This window comes from Aythya marila, assembly GCF_965140915.1.
Source record: "Aythya marila genome assembly, chromosome: 4".
NCBI classification, from domain to species: Eukaryota; Metazoa; Chordata; class Aves; order Anseriformes; family Anatidae; genus Aythya; species Aythya marila.
Window position 1 is genome coordinate 73,946,476 of NC_139045.1, and position 18,894 is coordinate 73,965,369.

An 18,894-nucleotide genomic window follows, 5' to 3' on the forward strand; every position below is an offset into this window, starting at 1 on the left:
ACAGTAAATTCGTTCTAGGGAAATGAATGGGGCTGTTTGTGAAACAAAATAGCTCTGAGCTTTTCCCTTTGCAAGTGATGTAAGTCACAGAGAAACAGACATTTGCTGGCCAGGAGATATTCTGACTGCTTCTAGTCAGGAGTCAAGCTGAAGACGTTGGTGGAAACCGTCTTCAGACAGTTATTTTATCAGAGTGCTTCCTGTAAGAGTGAGCACGATCAGTAAGATCTTCATTTCATAGAAATATGATCTGTTTTGGAGCAGCCCTCCCTCAGAAGATTATCCAACCACCCTGCAAGGAGCCCAAGGACCCACGGCCCTGTCAGTGCCATACCTCACGTAACCTTTCGGGCGTGCACACTGACTGAAAAAGCAAGTTTCCGGGGTCAAATTAACTTAATAACAACACAAAGGCCTGCTAGGAGGGAAAAAAAAGAAGCCCAGCGGATTGCTAATTGCTCTGAAAACGCTGCTCTTACCAAGTTTCACGCTTTGCACGCGGCCTCCAATTCGGTCAGTCGCCTCAAGGATAGTTACATCCGTGAAACCGCTTTCCAAAAGCGCTTTTGCTGCTGACAGGCCTGCAAGCCCAGCACCAATAACTACTATTCGAGGCTGTCGTTTTCTCCGTAGGCCACTACTAAGAGGATCATCCGTGCTGTCTCCAGATATTTCACAACTTTGCATGCCGTCCAAGCTCTCTTTCTAAGGAACCTATGGAAAAAAGCAGACAAGTGCGTTGAGGGAACTCGGCTCAAGCGTATCCTCAGCAGTTCAAAATCCTAAAGAACTCTGGAAAATAGATGTCCAGCGGGAAAGAAAGTGAGCTCGTGTACAAGAACCAGCCTTCCAAACGGGATGCATAAGGATAACTGAGGTCAAATTGGGATGCAACAGCTTTTTGGCCTGGAGCACCACCACTGGAAACTCCAGAAATCCCCACCCTCTTGCACCATGGAGACTATTTCCAGAGGAGCCAAAGGATTTTCAGACTCCCATCTCTTTATATAACCTCCACAAGCGGCAATTTTGTGGTAAAGGCTTTGAAAGAACAAAAAAGAAAACCACATACCCAGTGCCGACAAGCTCCACAACACAGTAATGAAGCTCCGCTTTGCCTCTGTGGCAACCACAAAGCACAACCTTCACATCGCCTAACTACGGGACTAGGTAAGGAGGATTTAGCTCAAAGCACGGAGATCAGATATCAAAACCAACCCTTACAGACGTGGTACAGACAGAGAAAACGTTTCAACTGATGAGAGCCAACAGGGGACGGTTCAAAAATTCACGTCCGTGTGATGCAGCCCCTAGAGCCTGCATTGTCCTGCCACATCAGGAGCTTCAAACCCATACCAGTCCCGACTAGAACAAGTTTACCTCCACCTACCCGACATACCCAGCTCCTTCTCCAAGCAGCATCCTATTTTCTTCCTGGCAAAATCCCTGAGGGCATTTTTTAAACGTGCATGGTGTTATTTCTCAGGTCGCGTTGCCTTATTTTAGTGGATGGCCTAAGCTTATCGTTAAGGTGATACTTTAATCAAGGATCACCTCTGTAGGATGTCTTTATACACAAATGTCACCGTCTAGGGATCAGGTTCTGGGTCAGTTCACACCTGTCCTCAAGAGCACCAAGACACAGCATACGAAGACCCATACTCCACCAGGCACCGATCCTGGTCTGTAAAGGAGAAACGCAACCCAGAAATCACCAGCCCTGGAAGGAGCTGGTGCCTAACAATTTGGACAACGTGTGCATAAGATTCCCAACACTTACTGAAAGCAGAGAAGTCCAAGAAGCCAGTAAGCTGCTGCTACCTGTTGCCGAGCTGCTGGGTGCTCCTTCTGAACTCTTCCCCAGCTCTCCCAGCACCTGGCCAGTGTCAAAGGCTCCTGCTTCTCTCTTGCATCCCCAGGAGAAGAACCAAACCTTTGCGCTTGAGAAATTGCCCAACTATTGCAATATATAACCCAGCGTGCTAATGAAGTACAAAGCAATAGTGATTTCATTTGGAGAGTCCATTTTACTCTGGGATCATAAAGCTTTTATATAACAGAGGCGACACCAGACTGCAGTCAGGAGTGATTTAAGCAGCAGTATGAAAAGTGAAGTGGTCCTACAGGTGCTCTTGACAACCATTTTGAAAATGCTTAGTTTCAGCTGGAACAACTTCAGCTCGATCTGGGCTCACCTGCAGGAGATATTAGCACAGAGCAAGCTGCTCCTGCCAACACAGCATGTCCCAACCACTGCTGAACAACGTAAAAGGGTCAGGGAGCCAGCCCTGCCTGCAGCCACGCTAAAAACTCCTACCTGCCATGACATTGATCATCTCATCGTTTCCATCTCCTGGCCAACAGACCTTTGCTAGCAGATATTTGTCACAGGGAGCCAGCCATCGGTTTGTGGAGAGTTATTTCCAAGCTGGAGTCTAACATGTCAAGCATTCAATGCTTTCTAGTCCACGGCAAGAGTCACGAATCACAGCCACTAGACAAGCAGAAAGCTGTGAGCAGCCCAAACCAGACACAGGACTTACTTCCAAGTGAGCAGGGTTTAAAAGCAGTAAAATACTTTGAAAAAGGAGCAGTGAGAACTTTTTCCCTAAGGTTCAGCAATCAACAGACAAGAAAGGAAGAGGATGCAAAGCCCCTTTCCTACAGCAACTGGTGAGATGGGTCAAGTTCCCAGTTCCCTTAGGACTTGTCCCTGCTTGGCTTTGAGGCTGATTCATTCCTCGTGTGGACAATCCTCACCTGGGACAGGAGTGAGGTTCTTGTTTAGCTTAATCCACTCTGAAAGGGGATTTTCAGAACGGTTGCCATAACCAGGAACACAGCAATCCAGGTAACGAGGGCCTCCCTCAGCAATTAGTCCAGATCTGCTCCATGATATATGGATTAAATCCTCACCAGCCAGAGGGTGATACGAAAGAGAAAGCCACCCCTCAAGGTTTGTACACAAACGCAGACATGAGGGGTCATTCCCTCTAGCCCTATCCCGAGTTATCTGCGAGAAGAGGTGTTGGAAGGTGGAGTGAACGTCCCTGGGGACTTCACCAGCCAACTCCACGCTCCTGGCCTTCACACCAGTTCCGTGGTGAGGAGCTCCACAGCCTATAAACCTTCAGCAAACATCAATGTCCTCTTGGTGGTTTCAAAACCACAACCCAACGCAATTGAGGGCGTCCTCTAGAACTGTGTCATAGGAAATACTGAACAGTAATCCACTGTTCACATCCTCTCCAGCGTTAAGTACCTTAATACATGATCCTAGTCATCTTCATGAAGAAATAAATCTTAACCCAGCCAGACCTGCCCACCTGTGAGCTAGTATAAACTCACAGCTGAACTAACCCTTACTAAAAAAGTCTCCAGGATTTATTTCAACCCATACCCATTCGACAATACTCTCCACTTCTCAGCCAGTCTCCAGACAACCCTTTGGTGCAAGTGTTTTAATTGCTACTATAAAGAAACGTCTTTTCTGCCACCTACACTCCTTACGAACCGAACAGTTGTAGCTCATTTTTTTTAAGCACAGCTTTCCTAATCCCGGCTCTGGCAAGCTCATGTGAATTCTTCAACATGAAAGCTTCAAGAAAATGTTTTCCCCTCCTGCTTCAGCATCTTAATACCGGATTAGGTGAGCTGTCTAGACAGATGAGAAAATAACAGGGTATTTTGTGTGTACAGAATCCTGATTTAGAAACCGCCCTTAATTAGCCTTTACCGTATGATGAGCAGGGGCAGGCAATTAAGATTTAGCAAGAGCTTGGGCTTCCCAACCAGACACATGCTCCATTGTGAAACGAACAGACAATAAAAATATATGAATCCCCACTGCACTTTATTTCAGTATCATTTATACACGCTGTTATAAGTCAGATAAGCACATAAAACACTTGTTCTTTTTGTGTTTATTGCCCTGATTTCAGTACTTGCCAAGCCACCAAAGCCCGTGAGTATTACTAGGTCCTCTTACACAAAGATGGTCCGGCTTTCTGACTCTTTCTTGATTGCCAAAAAGGATTGTGTTTCTTCTTTTCTTTTCTTTTTTTTTTTAATCACAGGGTAAGGAGTGTGTTAGCTGCTCTGCTGTGAATCTCTCCGAGGCTGTAATTTTACTTCGTGTCCATCCAAAAACAAGTGTAATGCTAAATCATAGCTTCACAAGGAGTAAAATCCCCCTTGCTTTGTCTTGCTTACAGCTTTCTATTGAGACAGCTTACAGACGGGTTACACCCCACTAAAAAGAAGCACCTATACACATCTTCTTTCTGTCTTAAAAACGTAGCTTTGATCCTCTTTCCTCTTGCCCTACTCATGGTATTTTCATCACTTCATCTTCCAGACCTGTTCCCTTTTCTCAGTCTCCGTCACCACTCTGCCCTTGCCTCCTTAGGTGCCACCACCCTTCATTCAGCCCTTCTTATTACAGCCCAGTTGCTTCATTCCAAAAAATCCCTTTGAAAAAATCCCTGAAAACATTCCCAAGAAAAAAAAAAAAAAAAAAAAACTGAGCTCCATTGCTGTTTCCCAGCAGACAAATCTTTGCAAATAATTTAATTCCCTTTAATACAGAGATATTCTGGATCTATCCCATTTGGCACGGAGTGCCTGCTACCTACTTACATTACAATGGACCCACAGACAACGGCATCCCACTAATAGCATAGATGCAAACGTCACGCTCCTCTTCTCTACCTCTAATCCAGCTGCAAACAAATGATAAAGTTGCGAGACATATCCACTTCGTGGTTTCTTCTCCAATTTTGTCAACAAAACCTTGCCGGCCACAAGGAAGAAGCCAGAGAAACACAGCTGTTCTCAACTGCCCTCCTTATTACAACAATACTCTCTGATCAGGCTATTCTTCTAGGATCCTTAAGCAAAAAGGTCACCGAGGTTCAGACAGTTTAAAAATACAAAACTAAAATAAACACAAACATTTCTCAAGGAAATCTCCTATTCTTGGCTCACCCAGATACCCTCGTCGTAGCCGTGATGAGGGAAGGCAACGTACTGAAAGCAAGGCTTGCGTGCTCCAAGGTTTGTGGTGGTGTTTGCTTTTTCTTTCCTTTTTTTCTTTCTTTTTTTTTTCTCACTGGGATTGGCTAGTCTAAAAAAAGACCTTCCTCTTCCTTGAGGCTTTGCCTCATATTGCAGAGAAGGTTGTGTTATGCCCACGAGCTGTAAGCTGGGAGCCTAAAGCCTCCCGTGGGTGATGATAATGGCCATCCGAGGTGGGCCTGGTCTCGTTTCATTACCTGGGTGCCAACGTGCATCAGCTGTCTGCGGCCTGTCAGCTGGCGGAAAGGAAGAGAAACCACCAAGGGGTAATTCAGCAGATTTTAGGCGGATCTGTCTGACAATGGGGAAGCTGAAAAAGAAGCTTACAGACCTTTCGGAGGCCTCCTCCATTAGCAGCTTAGCTAGGATCAGGTGCTGGCCTTGGAGTGAAACCTCCAGGGGCACACACAGGGTAGACACGGGGTGCTCAGCACCACTTAGTTCACTCAACACATCACCTCTGATTGCCACGAGCACGCTTACTGCCCTAGACAAAGCTTCAGACGGCTAAATTAAGGTTAAGAGGAACTGCAGGTCCCAAACAGGCACCCAGTGACTACTCACACATCCTATCCTGAGGCTGAGGACCTGGTTTTCCTTCTTCACCACAACATCTGAACTTGCCATCCCTCTGCAGAGTGCTGAACTGACAGTCCTCACAGCAGCAGCTCCAGCCAGTCTGGAGAGCGAGAAATGCCCCATCAACACAAATTCCCCGCTGACCACACAGCCCAAGCAGCTCCAGCATAAACAGGAGGAGCACTCTGCTCCCACTGGGTTTGTATTTGCTGGGAATTCAGCACCATCCTTAATCAGACACCTAAACAACAGCACTGTGCTCGTTTGAAAGGAGCTCGGGTAGAAAAAGACAGGACCTAATTTCATTTGAAAGACTAAATGGAAACACAAGAAAAAAAAAATAAAACCACTATTATTTTATTATTCTTTGAATTGCAGCTATTCAGGATACCATCAGCACATGAAGGGGCACGGCACACACACGTGGTTGTAACGCAGGTTCTCTGATCACAGGCTGAAAGTGTTTACAAACAGAGAATACTTGACACCAAACGACTAATTTAATCCAGAGACAAAGCAAGATTGAGCAACGAAGAAGCAGAAGCCAGACAAATTCAGAACAGAAATAAGATGTCTATTTTTAATAGTGACAGTAATCAGCTGTTGAAACACTTTCCACTGAAGACAGAGAGGAGACTGCTTGAAGCTTTTATATCAGGATCAAATCCCTCAGAGACGTTCATGCCCCAGTGCCACCAGAATATAGGGTTGTGGTGTTGGGGGTGCTCCTGCCCCATGATGCAGAAGGCCAGGAGCGATGCTCAAGACAAAACTTTCTGGCTTTTGCACCTCGGGAACCTGCAGTTGTGCACAGCTGTATGTCTGTAAGCACACGCAGCATGGTGTTGGAGAGACAGAGCAACACGGGTGGCTTCCAGTGACCCCTGTTCAATTTAGGAATGAGCATCCGCCACACGGAGCACCCAGTGCAGCGCATCTCCGACAACGTGGGAAACAGAAAATGATTTCAAAAAAAAAAAAAAGAGCAAATATTTTGAGAGTTTGATTATTTTTTTCCCCAGTAGCTGTAATAATCTCTACTATTTCATCAAGGGCACGCACCACAATGGCTACCTGAAAGCACTGCGAGAAGAGTCCACATGCGAAAGCTTCCTGAATGGCATTTTATTTCACAAATATGAAGCCACGCCAGCATTTAAACCCTTAACTCATTGCACAGCGCAGCTCCACTTGTATCGAGCAAGTGCATAACCTTCACCTCATTAACTGCAATAACAAAAAAAATAATTATTATCTCCGAGATGCTTTTTAAGCTGGGGGAGAAGTGCTTGGAGGGATCGTTCTAGCTGGAGCGCTTTTATCTCCTGCAGCACCTTTGCAGGCTTCAGACCCCGGCTGTCCACTAGGCATCAGTGAGGCCAGAGCAGACCGAGGGGCTAAGAAAAGAAGAGGGAGGAGGTTTTTGTGCTTGTCTCAGCGCTGCCTGTCGCCTCTAGCTGTGCTCTCCCCGGCTCCCAGCACAGCAAACAGGCGTTTTGTAACTTCTCCCTCTTTTCTCCTTTCATCAGCCTTCTCAGAAGCAAGCACATTAATCCTCGCTGCCTGTTACTTCGGCATGCTCTTTCCCAGCTCTCCGGGCTGTAAATATGTCAAACTGGGAGATCCTTCTCTTTCTTCTTTCCCCCTCCCTGCTCTTTCTTAATCCGGCAGGTTGCCTGCCAAACTCGCTCCCGATCCCTTTCAGCATCTACACCAGCACGGGTTAAGCACGAGCAGCCTTTCAACAGCAGGCAGGAGAATTAGCAATTGAACCAAAGCACTCCACGTCACTCGGATGCGTGCATGCAAGAAGCGGGCTGCTGTTAAAAACCCTTTTTGCCACGGTTGTGCAAACACCAGCCCGGCAAGCTCGCGTCTGCGGCGCAACAGGAGGCTTGCTGCAGCGGATGCGGGCACACCCCGTTTACTCAGCTACCCGGAGAGCTGCAGGAGCAGGAGAATGGTCCTCGGCCATCCACGTACGTACCGGGGCGCTTCCCAAGCTCGTAAACCTGTGACAGCACCGGTGAGATCAAGGTTAATTCATGGTGACATGCTGGGAAGCCACCTCCTGCTGCTGGGCTGAAGGAGCCCACGGAGCGGCGTTTCCTCGGTATCCCCACGCTCAGGTTTTGTCCATCTTGGGGTTTTAGGCTGAAGAAGTTTGCCGGCTGGATGTGGGTAGCTGGAACGAGTCGCTCAGCCCCAGACCAGTCCTGCTGTTTGGTCTCTTTCACAGGCAGCTGCCAAGCGTGGGCAGGCAGAGGAGGCTGTAGCGGCAGCTCACCGAAACTCACCGAAACTCCCCCAAAAGCAGCCTCCGACGGGCTCCTGCTCCAAGCAGGACTGCCACCAACACGGGCTCCTTGCACCTCCACCGCCTCTGCAGCTCCCTGTCCTTCCATCACCATCCCCAGAAACATCACCTCCCCACAGGACAGGCAGAAATGGGGCCGTACTCCCGTATTTCCTCTTCGTGAGCTGAGAAGAAGCCATGCTTCTTCAGTGCACACCCCACAAATAATGGGCTCCTACCCGTGGTGTGACCACCGATGGTCTGTGGGACCTTCAGCAAGCCATTTCACCCATCCATGTCATATCAGGATGATAACCCTGACCCAATTCTGTAAAAAAACCTCGCCAGCAATGAATGAGAAACAGCCCGAAGCTGCTGGATGTCCGAGCTGAGGCCATCAGAGCTTATGCAGGCTCCAACAGCAGCACCGCTTCGTGGTCCTACACTGCTGGCCTTGGAAATGGAGCAGAAATGTTGAAGTTCTTCACCCCCAGCAGAAAAAATGTTCTGCAAAATAGTATTTCCCGTGTGATTCAAGACAGCTGTCCCCTTAGCCTCTCACCGTAACGTCATTGACCAGGAAAAACATAGGGGAGAAAGAATGAACCATCAAATCAGACATTTTAAAACGAGCTCTGAATCAGCAAAGATGGTGAAAGAGGCTCTGTGGTAAGACCTTTTGCTAGCTTACAGGCACTGGGCACCTGATTTTCTGAGCAGACAAAGCTAATTTGAAGCTGTGTTGCAAGGAAAGACGCAAATAGCTAGTGTCCAAATCTCAGCATGACCGGAGCAGCAGCCCAGGGACAGCAGGAGATGAGAAAAGAACAGAATCTGTAATAATTCAAGACAAAGAGAAGCGCTGCGAGGAGCCACCAGCTCCCGTTCCCATCGCTCCCAGGCCAGAGGTGACTTGCAGAGCTGGCAGGGGAGCGGGCTGGGAGGACAATTTGAGACAAGAAGCCAGCAAGGATGGAGCAGGCAGGGAGCAGAGCTCTCAGTGCCGCTGGGAACCCCGGTGCTGGCTTTAGAAACGAACCTGTTGAGGAGCACACGGCACCGCACGTGATTAATGAGCCCGGGGGGAATCCTGCTGCAGCCAGCGAACCCCGCTGAGAAATGCTGACTTCAGGCAAAGGAGGATGGCAGGATGCTTGCTCTTGTTGCACCCATGCCCTTGTACATCAATATTCAGCTTGCATCAGCTGCAACAAGTGTCCCGGTAACACACCAAGTGGCTTCCAGAAGCACCTGCCCCAGCAAGCCTCCTCCACTCCTCGCAAACCTGCTAACTGGGAAAATCTCTCTGCGCTCCTGAAAGGTTAAAGGTGTTTTGTAGAGGGTCACCCATTGTGGTTTTGATCAGGGAAGCACCGCGTGTTTGTACGCCCGTGATCCAACTTGTTTCAGTGCTTGCAAATACCCCCCCGAGTCAAATGAACTCGCTCAGAAGCGATTCGCACCCAGGCTGCTTTTTCAGTCGGGTAGTTGTTGACAAGCGAAAGATAATTTAACAAGCCCAAAGCATCTTGGCATGTGGTATAAAGGCTTCCCATTATGAGGTGCTTTTTTTTTTTTTAAAGCCAGCATATGGGCAGAGCAGGTTGTCTGCCACGGGGCACTTCCATACAGCGCTTGGCACTAAGAGAACCGCGAGGATATCCAAAAAAAAAGCGTCATGCCAAGAACACGGGGAATGAATCACCCCATTTAAAGCTCTCTGATAAAACGCGCCATTATGTCTTCTTCAAACCCTTCTCATGCAAGGGAAAAGAAAAGAAAAGAAATCAAAATAACTGGCTGGCCTGTGGCTGATTCTCAGGCTTGTTCCTCTGGCTCAAGGGCACCGTGGGACCAGAGGAGGCTCAGCCAGCTCCGAGATGCTGAGAAGGGAGCAGGCTCTCTTGTCCTTCTCCTCAAAAGCTCCTCTGCAGCCTGGTTGAAGGCAGCCTGGCCAGTGGGTCGGTATCTTCACCTACAGCGTGGGGAGAAAACTAAGAAGTGGATGATTTCCTCCACCTTCAGCCTTCCCTCCTCCCTTTACTGCAGCTCCTCTGGTCGCACGGAGCTGGGCAGAGCGTCTGCTGCTGAGACAATGAGTGCCCTGCGCCGCGCGGTCTGGGCCGTGGAGCTTCTCCTGCCCACACAGCTGCCGAGATCACAGCACTGCAGCGCTGTGGTTCGCGTGCCAGAGGCGACAGTATTGCACAGGACAGTTAAATGGAGTGTGGGAGCAGTGACAGAGAGCACAGCTTTGGCATGCTCCTTGCACAACAGCAAATCCAGTAAATCCTCTGCTCCAGAAATCCCCCAAAGACAGAAACTTGTGCCGCAGCTGGCACGCCAGCAAGCCCTTTATTTTGGGAGGGCACAGAGATGAGTACAATGGTCCACCAACCTCGAAGACATCCCACAACACCTGCTCCATCACCAGGGAGAGCTTACACTGCCAGAACACTCTTCTACCACGTCAGGAGAAGCTGGAGAAAATAGGGACACCTGAGAGGTATTTAACCTGCTGCAGGGGACGGGATAATCCTGCCTTAACCCTGGCGATAGAAATCATGACCCAGCCACAAATTCTTGCATCTGGGGTAGAAAATGTTGTGTTTCTGCATAGTATAGGCAATCAGGGACTTAGCAACACCGTGAGCTGGCTGGAACCTAAACCAGCACAGCAAGAAGCAGTTTGGCTACGTTGGCCTCGGCCGACACAGAGGGTTAACAGCTCAGGAACAGAGCTCTTGAGCTAACCGGGCCCAGTAACAACCAGTCCCAAACTGGTCAGCCCTGCGCCATGTGCCAGCGCTTTGCTCTCTTGTATTCCTGGTGCAAAGTTAACTCGGGGCGTCAATACCGACCCACAAGCCTGCCAAGCTCTGGCTGCCCCAGTGCTGGGAATCTGCCCCGTGTTTCCAGCTCCTCACTCACACTCGGTATTGGCAGGCATCCGCACTGTTACGCTTCCCGGCAAAGCAAGGCTTTGGTGCTCAGACTGTAAAAGGAAGACAAGAGAGGCAGTAAACTGTATGAAAAAAAAGAGGTAACAAGCTAAAACCGTTGGCATACTGGATCAGAACAATGCTGCAAACAAGTTTCCTGCAGAACTTGTGCTCTGGCTGCCAAAAAGAGCTGTACCCCATCCCATCGGCATAACCGTGCGATCTTATCTCTGCTACCCTCCTTCTCTCTGCAATTGTTTGGGAAACGTAATTGATAAAACCGGCCTTAATTAAATAGGAAACATGCCCGTGTTTGCACAACTCAGAACACAATGGGGTCTCAGTCAAATAAACACTGCTGTCCCTATTCCATTTGGGAATTCTTTGTGGTTTGGTGTTTTAAGCTCATTGCAGCAAGCTTGGGAGCAAAGTTTCAACAGGCATCTTCTCCTTCTCCTCCCATCCTGCGTAATAGGAGGGTGAGACTGGGAAGGAGTCAGCATGCAGAGAGGCTCAGTACTCAGTTCCAACTCGATGTGTACATGAGGATCATTTCAGGACACACCATACGAGACACGCTAGCCCAAAAGCAATTATATTTTCTCACCACTTCTCAGAATCCAGACCTAACAAACTGCCCTGAAATAGCAGCACGGCTCTCTAAATAGCATCATTTATTCTCTATTTGAAAGCAACACCCACGCTGAATCTTTGATTTCAAGCCATCCCCGAGCAGTTACCACATCTTTACCATTCAAGCCACAGGGAAAATCATCAAATAATGCAGGAGAGACGCTAGGGGATGAGAACCAGAAATTAGAAAAGCCGAGCACCGCGCTGATTTACTCCCACAGCAACTGGATTGAATTCAGCCTGGAAGAGACTTGACACGAGTCCAGGAGACGTGTGCCTCTCCAGGTGGAGCTGTATCGAGGGGACTTCTTCTCCCGGGCTGTAATTTGCTGGAAAGTCAAATGCAAACGACAGTGCTCCAGCCCTGAGACAGCAGGCACGAGCAGGGCTGGCTCCAGCCCGCTGCGATACGCGCAGTTTTCCCCATCCTGCTCTCTGCACAGACACGCTCGCACATCAGACGGGAGCCCCAAGGCAGGGGAAATCAGGCTGGGAAACTTGTCCTTAGATCTTGACGACGTCTGGGTCGTGGCCGGCTCAGCGGCTTTCTGAGATCTGCGCCCACCAGAGAATCGCCTTGAAGATGAAGGTGTTTCCCCTGTGCTCCTTGAACTGGGGGGTTTTGCATATGACAGCTTAAATGTTCTGATGTTATTCATGTTTCAGCTCAAAAGCACAGACGTTCTCCTCCCTAAACACTGTCTGCATTCAGGTCACCCACAGGTACCCACTGAAGTCATTGACTGCTGTAGAAACAGCCGGTGAAAGACAAGGAAAAGAGGATGGGAGAGGGAAGAGACAAAAATACAACGTTGACCCCTTGGGCTTTGTTTCCACCTTGCTGCAAACAAACCCCAAGGATGCAATTTTGTCTGGAAACTCCGACAGAACACCTCTTCCAGCCGGGTTCCTGTGCTTTGAGGTTACCAAATGCCCTGCAGGCAGCTGCAGCCTGAATTGCTACGGGATGCACACAGCGGATGGATCATCCCTTCTGCAAGGCGCCTGTCGTTCCTCCTGACACACCTGAATCCGAAAACATTTCTTCCTCGACCAAGACATTTTACTGAAAAAAAAAGAAATGTGGGTTGCATGGCTCTTCTTCAGCAAACCGCATCCCAAACCACTACAAAATAAAGATAGTGTTGCTCAGAATGAAAAAAACTACACAGCACAGGCAGAGAAAAAAAAAAAAAAAGACAGATATTTTAGATCTAGAGGAGTTTTCACAGAGCAGGAAGACTTGTCATGTGGTAAACAGTTGAGACCAGGAACGGGTACACTGGTGTTTGATCTGTTCTTCCACAGCCTTCCTGTGTAACTGGGGTAACAGAATAACAAGCCTATCCATAAGCTGCTAAGAATACAGTAAAATTTCAGTGTTTTCAGACGGGGGCTCATTTCTTTTAGCATGTCACGCTTCATCCTCTCCATACTTCAACTTCAGCGTATGTAGAGCAGCATTTGCACCTAGCTGTGCCAAAAAAAGCTCTTCGATTAACGCCCTCAAATGAAAAGGGATTAGTGTAAGGTATTAGATACCTAACAGGACTATTGAGCAACGTGGAAGTCAGAAGAGATAACAAGCCAATGAATTTCCAATCACTTTTCGCATCCATCCCATAGCTGCATGCTGAAACACATACAGCCTCCAGATCGGCGGGCAGGTTGGCAAGAAAAAATTGTCATTGCTAAATTTAGCCGACACTTCAGCTATTGTGCTGTGCTTCAGAAGCAACCGAGATATAAAGTCGAGTTTGTAGGAAGACCATTTAAACTCACTGAGCAAAGTCTTTTCTTAATTGCCTTCCTGTTTGGACAATTTGATCCACTTCATTTTTTCCACCGCAACCACGAGGGTCTGTCTTGCAGTGAATGGATGGTGGTTTTTCTTGTTTTTTTTTTCTGGGATAACTTCCAGGTTAAAGAGAAAGGATTTACACTTGAATGAAACATAGGCTCTGTATTTGGAAAATTTGTTTTGAAAACTTGGGAAGGAAGCAAAGGCTCCTTCTTTTAAAAAGGGCCTCAATTAACATTCTCCAACAAGTCTTCCTAGCGAAAGAAAAGTACTTGCTGGGTACATGTGATCTGAAAGTTGTTCTCCTCGCTCACAATGTCCCTTTCTGAAATCGAGGCCGCTGTTTTTGAGAGACAGGAGGATCTTTGCACAGCTTTCCAGGGACCTGTCCGTCACAGCCCAGGCCTTGACTCTAGACACAAGATGTTCGATGACCTGGGATCAGGAAATTTAAAATAGTGCTGAAGGATCTAACGAGGACTTCATGGAGCCCTCTGCAACAGGAGGACAGCCACAGCTGTGAGACGAAGCCCCCCAGGACCTAAGAAGCATCACAAACCTCACCACCTCGTCTCCTTGAAAGCACACACCGTCGCGTGTCAGGTTTGGGGTCTGAAACATTTTGTACAGAAGACACTAATGACCATCCGAGCAGGAGTTCGGCTTTTGATGGACAAGTTACTGCACGTGGGCTTGAACTGCAGCAGGCAGGACCGCCAAAAGGCTTGTTTTGGTCTTGAGAAACAGCTCTGAAAGTGCAGGGCATGTCTAGAGACTGCCCACACAAGAGGAGGAAAATGCCTATGCCATTAATTTTTTTCCACCTAAAGCTGAAGGGAAAAGAAGGTCATTGACAGCTTAATATCCAGGTTCGTTTCGGAATTCCCTTATCAACTGCACACGATGGCACATTCTTCACCCTTTAATAAGTGAAGGTTGACGTCAAGCCCAACTCAAGGCTGGTGATGGATTGGGAATGGGAGTTTACTGCAGTGCACAGCAGGGATGATCAGCGGATGTTGTTATCCCAAGTGTGCAGCCTTCACCTCATTTGACACTTTGGGGAGGCCGTCTCCAACAGACCACCCTAACTCACCTCTTCTGGATGCCTCAGGCTGAAACTCGTCCCAGGCATGCAGCAAGGGAACAGTTACCTGGAGCTACCTACCACCACTGCCTCGCTAGGATGGGTTTCTACGGGGTCAAAGCAAGGACCTGGACTGTCTCTGGAGCCTCTCCAAGTAATTTAGATGCTAGGATGTGAATTACTCTGGAAAAAAAAATAAAAAATAATGATAATAATAATAAAAAAAACATTCTCCCTGCTGTCCATGCTCTTAATTCAGGCACTAAATCGGGTGCGGATAACTATCAAACATTTCTGCATTCAACAGCAATTCCCTCGTTCATCCAAAAAACTGGTGGCTTGGGAGCCTGGCTGCACAGAAATGGAGCAGAGCAACTCCTGTACAATCTCTCCCCTTCAACCAAAATAAAGGCAATTTACGGTTTTTGTTATGTAATAACATTTTCCACAGGATAGCCAGCATGCTCGCAATTCACATCCTACTTGACAGGGGAGCAGTTTCCTCACGCGGATAAGTGCTGAACTCTTAACTCTTGCTGGCCAAAAACAACACGGACGTCAAGACAGAAAGCATCACAGAGTCCTCCAGACCTCTCAGATAAATGAACCACCAGCTACTCAGCCCAGCTGGTGACTGAGCTGCTGGGTGATAAACACACTTCAGAGGGTTTAATTTGCTCAAGACAAAAAGAAAGGTTTAGTTCCATCTTCTCTGCCTACTACCGATGGATGTCAGCATGAAAAGCTGAAGATGCTTCTTCGATGAGGCAAGCAGCCTATAAATGAAAAGCCCCAGCCACCTCGCTCAAGATACAGGGACAGAAGCTGGGCTTAACTGGAGCCTTGTGTCAAAACTCTCGATCCATCCCAAGGGAAGCCAGAAAACATTTGCACAGTGCATGTTTCACACAGCCGTTTTCCCAGTCCCTTGAGATAAAGATCCCCTTGGTGGCTGCGTCTTCTGTCCCCTGACATGTCCCCTGCAAATACCTTCTCCTGGGAATATGGACTAGGTGGTGACAACTGATGAAATGTGCTCATATCCGCCCGTCCCTCAACAAATAAGCTAGCTGCTGGGAAAATATAAACACGCATCTTTTACAAGAGTCTGGCTGCTTTAGTTCTGCCTTTGAAAAGAGTCGATCCACTTCAGAAGTTTTACAGCAGGTGAAGGCAGTAACTGCGCCTTCTCAGGAAGGAAAGGGAAAAGTATTTCCATAATAGCAGAGTTTTCTCTTCCATTTATAGAACCGGGCATGAAGCTTTCTGTCCGTTCTGCATCTCCTTCAAATGCTGGAATCATCTTTAGGACGAGGAACCTGCTGCAAAGCCCAGGTGTGCCACGCACGCATAGGATGTGTCTCTGTTACGGCATGTTGGATTTAAAACCAGAGATGAAATCATCCTTCACACGTTATTAAGACACCTCTGAAAGGGATTTAACAGCTAGAGCAACCCTGCTTTTCAACGTGAAGCTGCCCAGCTAACATGGGCAAAGTTTGAAAGTGTTGCAGCTCTGCTGTGGGACTCAAATATTAATGTAAAGGCTAAAACCAGAGAGCCTCTGCCCCACAAAGTTCCCGAAAACGAAGTGATGGGCACAGAGAGCCACATTTCCACCCCTGTCCAGCCTCTTGTGTCCATTTGTCACCAAGCATATCTTCTCCTCCCAGCTCCAAAGCAGATTAAGTTTAATATACTTATGTAGTTGTGAAGTGTACTGCCTATTATCCAATTAGATGGCTAACGAGATCTGAGTAACAGCACGTAGGCACAGATAACAGTTGGCTGATAGCTGGTACAGATTAGACACGTTCTTTATTTTTCCAGCCCTTGCAGAAAGAGGGTTGGGGTTCGTTCAAAGGCTGCTTTGAAGGCTGGATTCAGGTAATTGTTTTATTTTGTTTGGGACCCATAAACACATCACGATTGTTTCCTCTTGATCTCCTGGAGCTGTCATATGGCAACTGTCCCGTTATGAAAGTCCTGATAAATCTGGCACGGCTCACACATTTCAGCTTTTAGTGGGGACGAGGGCAAATCTCACCACCTGTAAGGCCCCTTTTATCTTCCGAAATCTATGGAATAATAAAGGATACATACATCAGCAGGAAAAAATTGTGTGCCTGTGCAGAAGCGATAAGGATATTCGGATACGCAATCTTTATTAACTCTGACACCGTTCCACATGACATTCCCGAAAGATCCAGCTAAGAAAACATGAACTAGATGCAATCATGATAAAATGGCTGCTTGACAACATAGTTCTCAGAGCGTAATTATCAAGGGTTTCATATCTAACTGGGAGGGCACTGGAAAGCGGGTCCAGCCAGGCAGAAGAGCTGTGCAATATTTTCATTACCAATCTGGTTGATAGACTGGAATGCACGGACATAAAACCAAGGGATGATTCAGAGCTGGGAGGATCTGCAAGCATGATGGGGTCCAGGTTCAGATTTCCAAACGCTTTTGCCATACTGGTCCAACATCAACAAGAGGAAATGCTTAAGAGAAACCACAGGTACAGATGCAACAAGGGGGAGCAACTTCTTGGGTAGCAAAACTCCAGAAAAGGCTCTGCAGTTTTGAGGGTCACGGTATAATTGTGAGGTTCAACAAGGTTTCAGAGCTGCATTAAGGCAACCTTCAGCCTGCAGTGATGATCTGTGAAAAGCAGTCAGCTCTACCTGCATGGTTTTGCCCTTACTTGCTCACTGCTGTGAGACTAAAACGTTTGTTGTTTTTTTAAAGGGGATTGGAGAGAATCTTGGGGAGGACAACGAGAAGTCACAGAAATTAAAAAACACCAAGAGACAAAGCTGGATCCATTTAAGCCAGGTATGTTCAAAAAAACAGACCAGCCCAGGCAAGCAGGCAGGTCACAGTCTGAAGGAAGCCTCCTTCTTCCGACATCCAGCAGGAAAAATTCAGTTTGGCTCTTCCAGGTTGGACACTCGTTTTAATCACTACTTAAAAATAAGCTATCGGGATGAACTAACAAGAGACCATTGGCTTATCAACAAAGAAAAAGAGATCAAGAAGTATTTCTAAGATTCCCATAAGCTTTCAGCTTTTTTTCCTTTCCACATAGAAAAGCCCCACATAGGTTAATTTGAACACAACTTTTCCACTTTTTTGAAGCATCTCTCTCTTTAGCAGATCTTGAAAAGAACGGCTGTCCTAGACACACTTAACCTGTCCCCACAAACTGGGAAGATACAGGCGGTGTGGGTGGAATACAAGGTGGTTAAAATTTGGTTGGAGAACTGAGCTCAAAGGGACAACACCACACTGGAGTAAGGTGAACGGGAATCGGTGTGTCCCTGCAGCGATGAAAGCCAGCCCAATATTGCTCCGTACCAGGAACAGGAGTAGGCAGGAGCTCAGGGAAGTGGCACCAAGGAGCCTGCGTCTGGGGAACCATCCAATTTAGCTGCACTCCCCAAGAACTTTATTCTAAAACTCTAAAAAATTGTTATGAAGAAACACGGAGGATGGGATCCTGCACAACAGCCTACAGCACCGTACACCTGCTCAGTGTTAACAAGTGCTTTAGACTCAAAAGCTGTTAATAAAACACTTTCCACATGATTGAAGTTCTCTTTATCTGTAATTAAGGGAGAAAAAAGAGCAGGAAAGAAAACACTAGAGCTATCACTGCTCTTTGAAACAGAACAAGAGACACTGGAGAATCACATTACAGGAGTTATTCTATAAAAGCTCTGCAAGAAAACAGGGGGGAGTTCAGAAAAGGAATGTAGTGATGGTTTAAACAAACAAAATCAAGACTACTCCTCCCTACCTGCTCTTTCTACTGCAATAAATGTGAGTTGATGCCAAGAGGGATTTCAGACCTGTCCAAACCAGCCTTCATTTTGGTGTTAGCATCCTCATGTGTCTCAGGACGAAGGCTCCCTGTACGTAGACATCACTTTTTTACATGCCTCCTACTCTCTCCCACTGAAAAGTGTAAGAGGTGTTAAAGGATCTAGAGAAGATGCCTGCAACAACACACACAGGCAAGTTATTTGCTCCCCCCAAAAAGTGAAGCACTCCACAAAGTGAAGCAGTTAAGCCACAGTTCAGACGAAACCGCTGCTTTCCTCTGAGTATCCCGAAAAACAAACCCTCTACAACCTGACAAAAGAAATACAGCTCTGGTGTACAGCAAGGCCAAGGAACGCAAACTGCAGTGCTTTGTGTAGTCTCAACATCTGCCCACCTGCAAGCAGCAAGACCCAAATTCACTTCACCCAAAACGACCAAGCTATCTGGCTCTGTCACACAACAGCCATTCGGAATCATTTCCCTAGAATTATAATTATCAAGCAACTTTCAGGCAGATGCCTGATGGCTCCTTTAATTGTGGCTGACATTACCCAGCTTACCTTTGTAAGGAATGCTTCTAACGCTTATCCCCTGTATTTTCTGTTTTCCATTTGAGTATTACCTCTCCTCTCAGAACAATCTGCAGAGCCAC

General features: G+C 47.4%; 1 protein-coding gene across 2 annotated transcripts in view; it reads right to left on the minus strand.

Moving 5' to 3' along the window:
- Nucleotides 1-18,894, minus strand: part of SMOX (spermine oxidase) — a 55,605-nt gene that overhangs the window by 28,987 nt on the left and 7,724 nt on the right. For both annotated transcript variants that reach the window (XM_082758718.1, XM_082758717.1), the window contains exon 2: nucleotides 480-714. In XM_082758718.1, coding sequence (XP_082614844.1) covers nucleotides 480-687 — 208 coding nt within the window. In that variant the 5' untranslated portion in view covers nucleotides 688-714. The remainder of the gene's footprint in view (nucleotides 1-479; nucleotides 715-18,894) is intronic.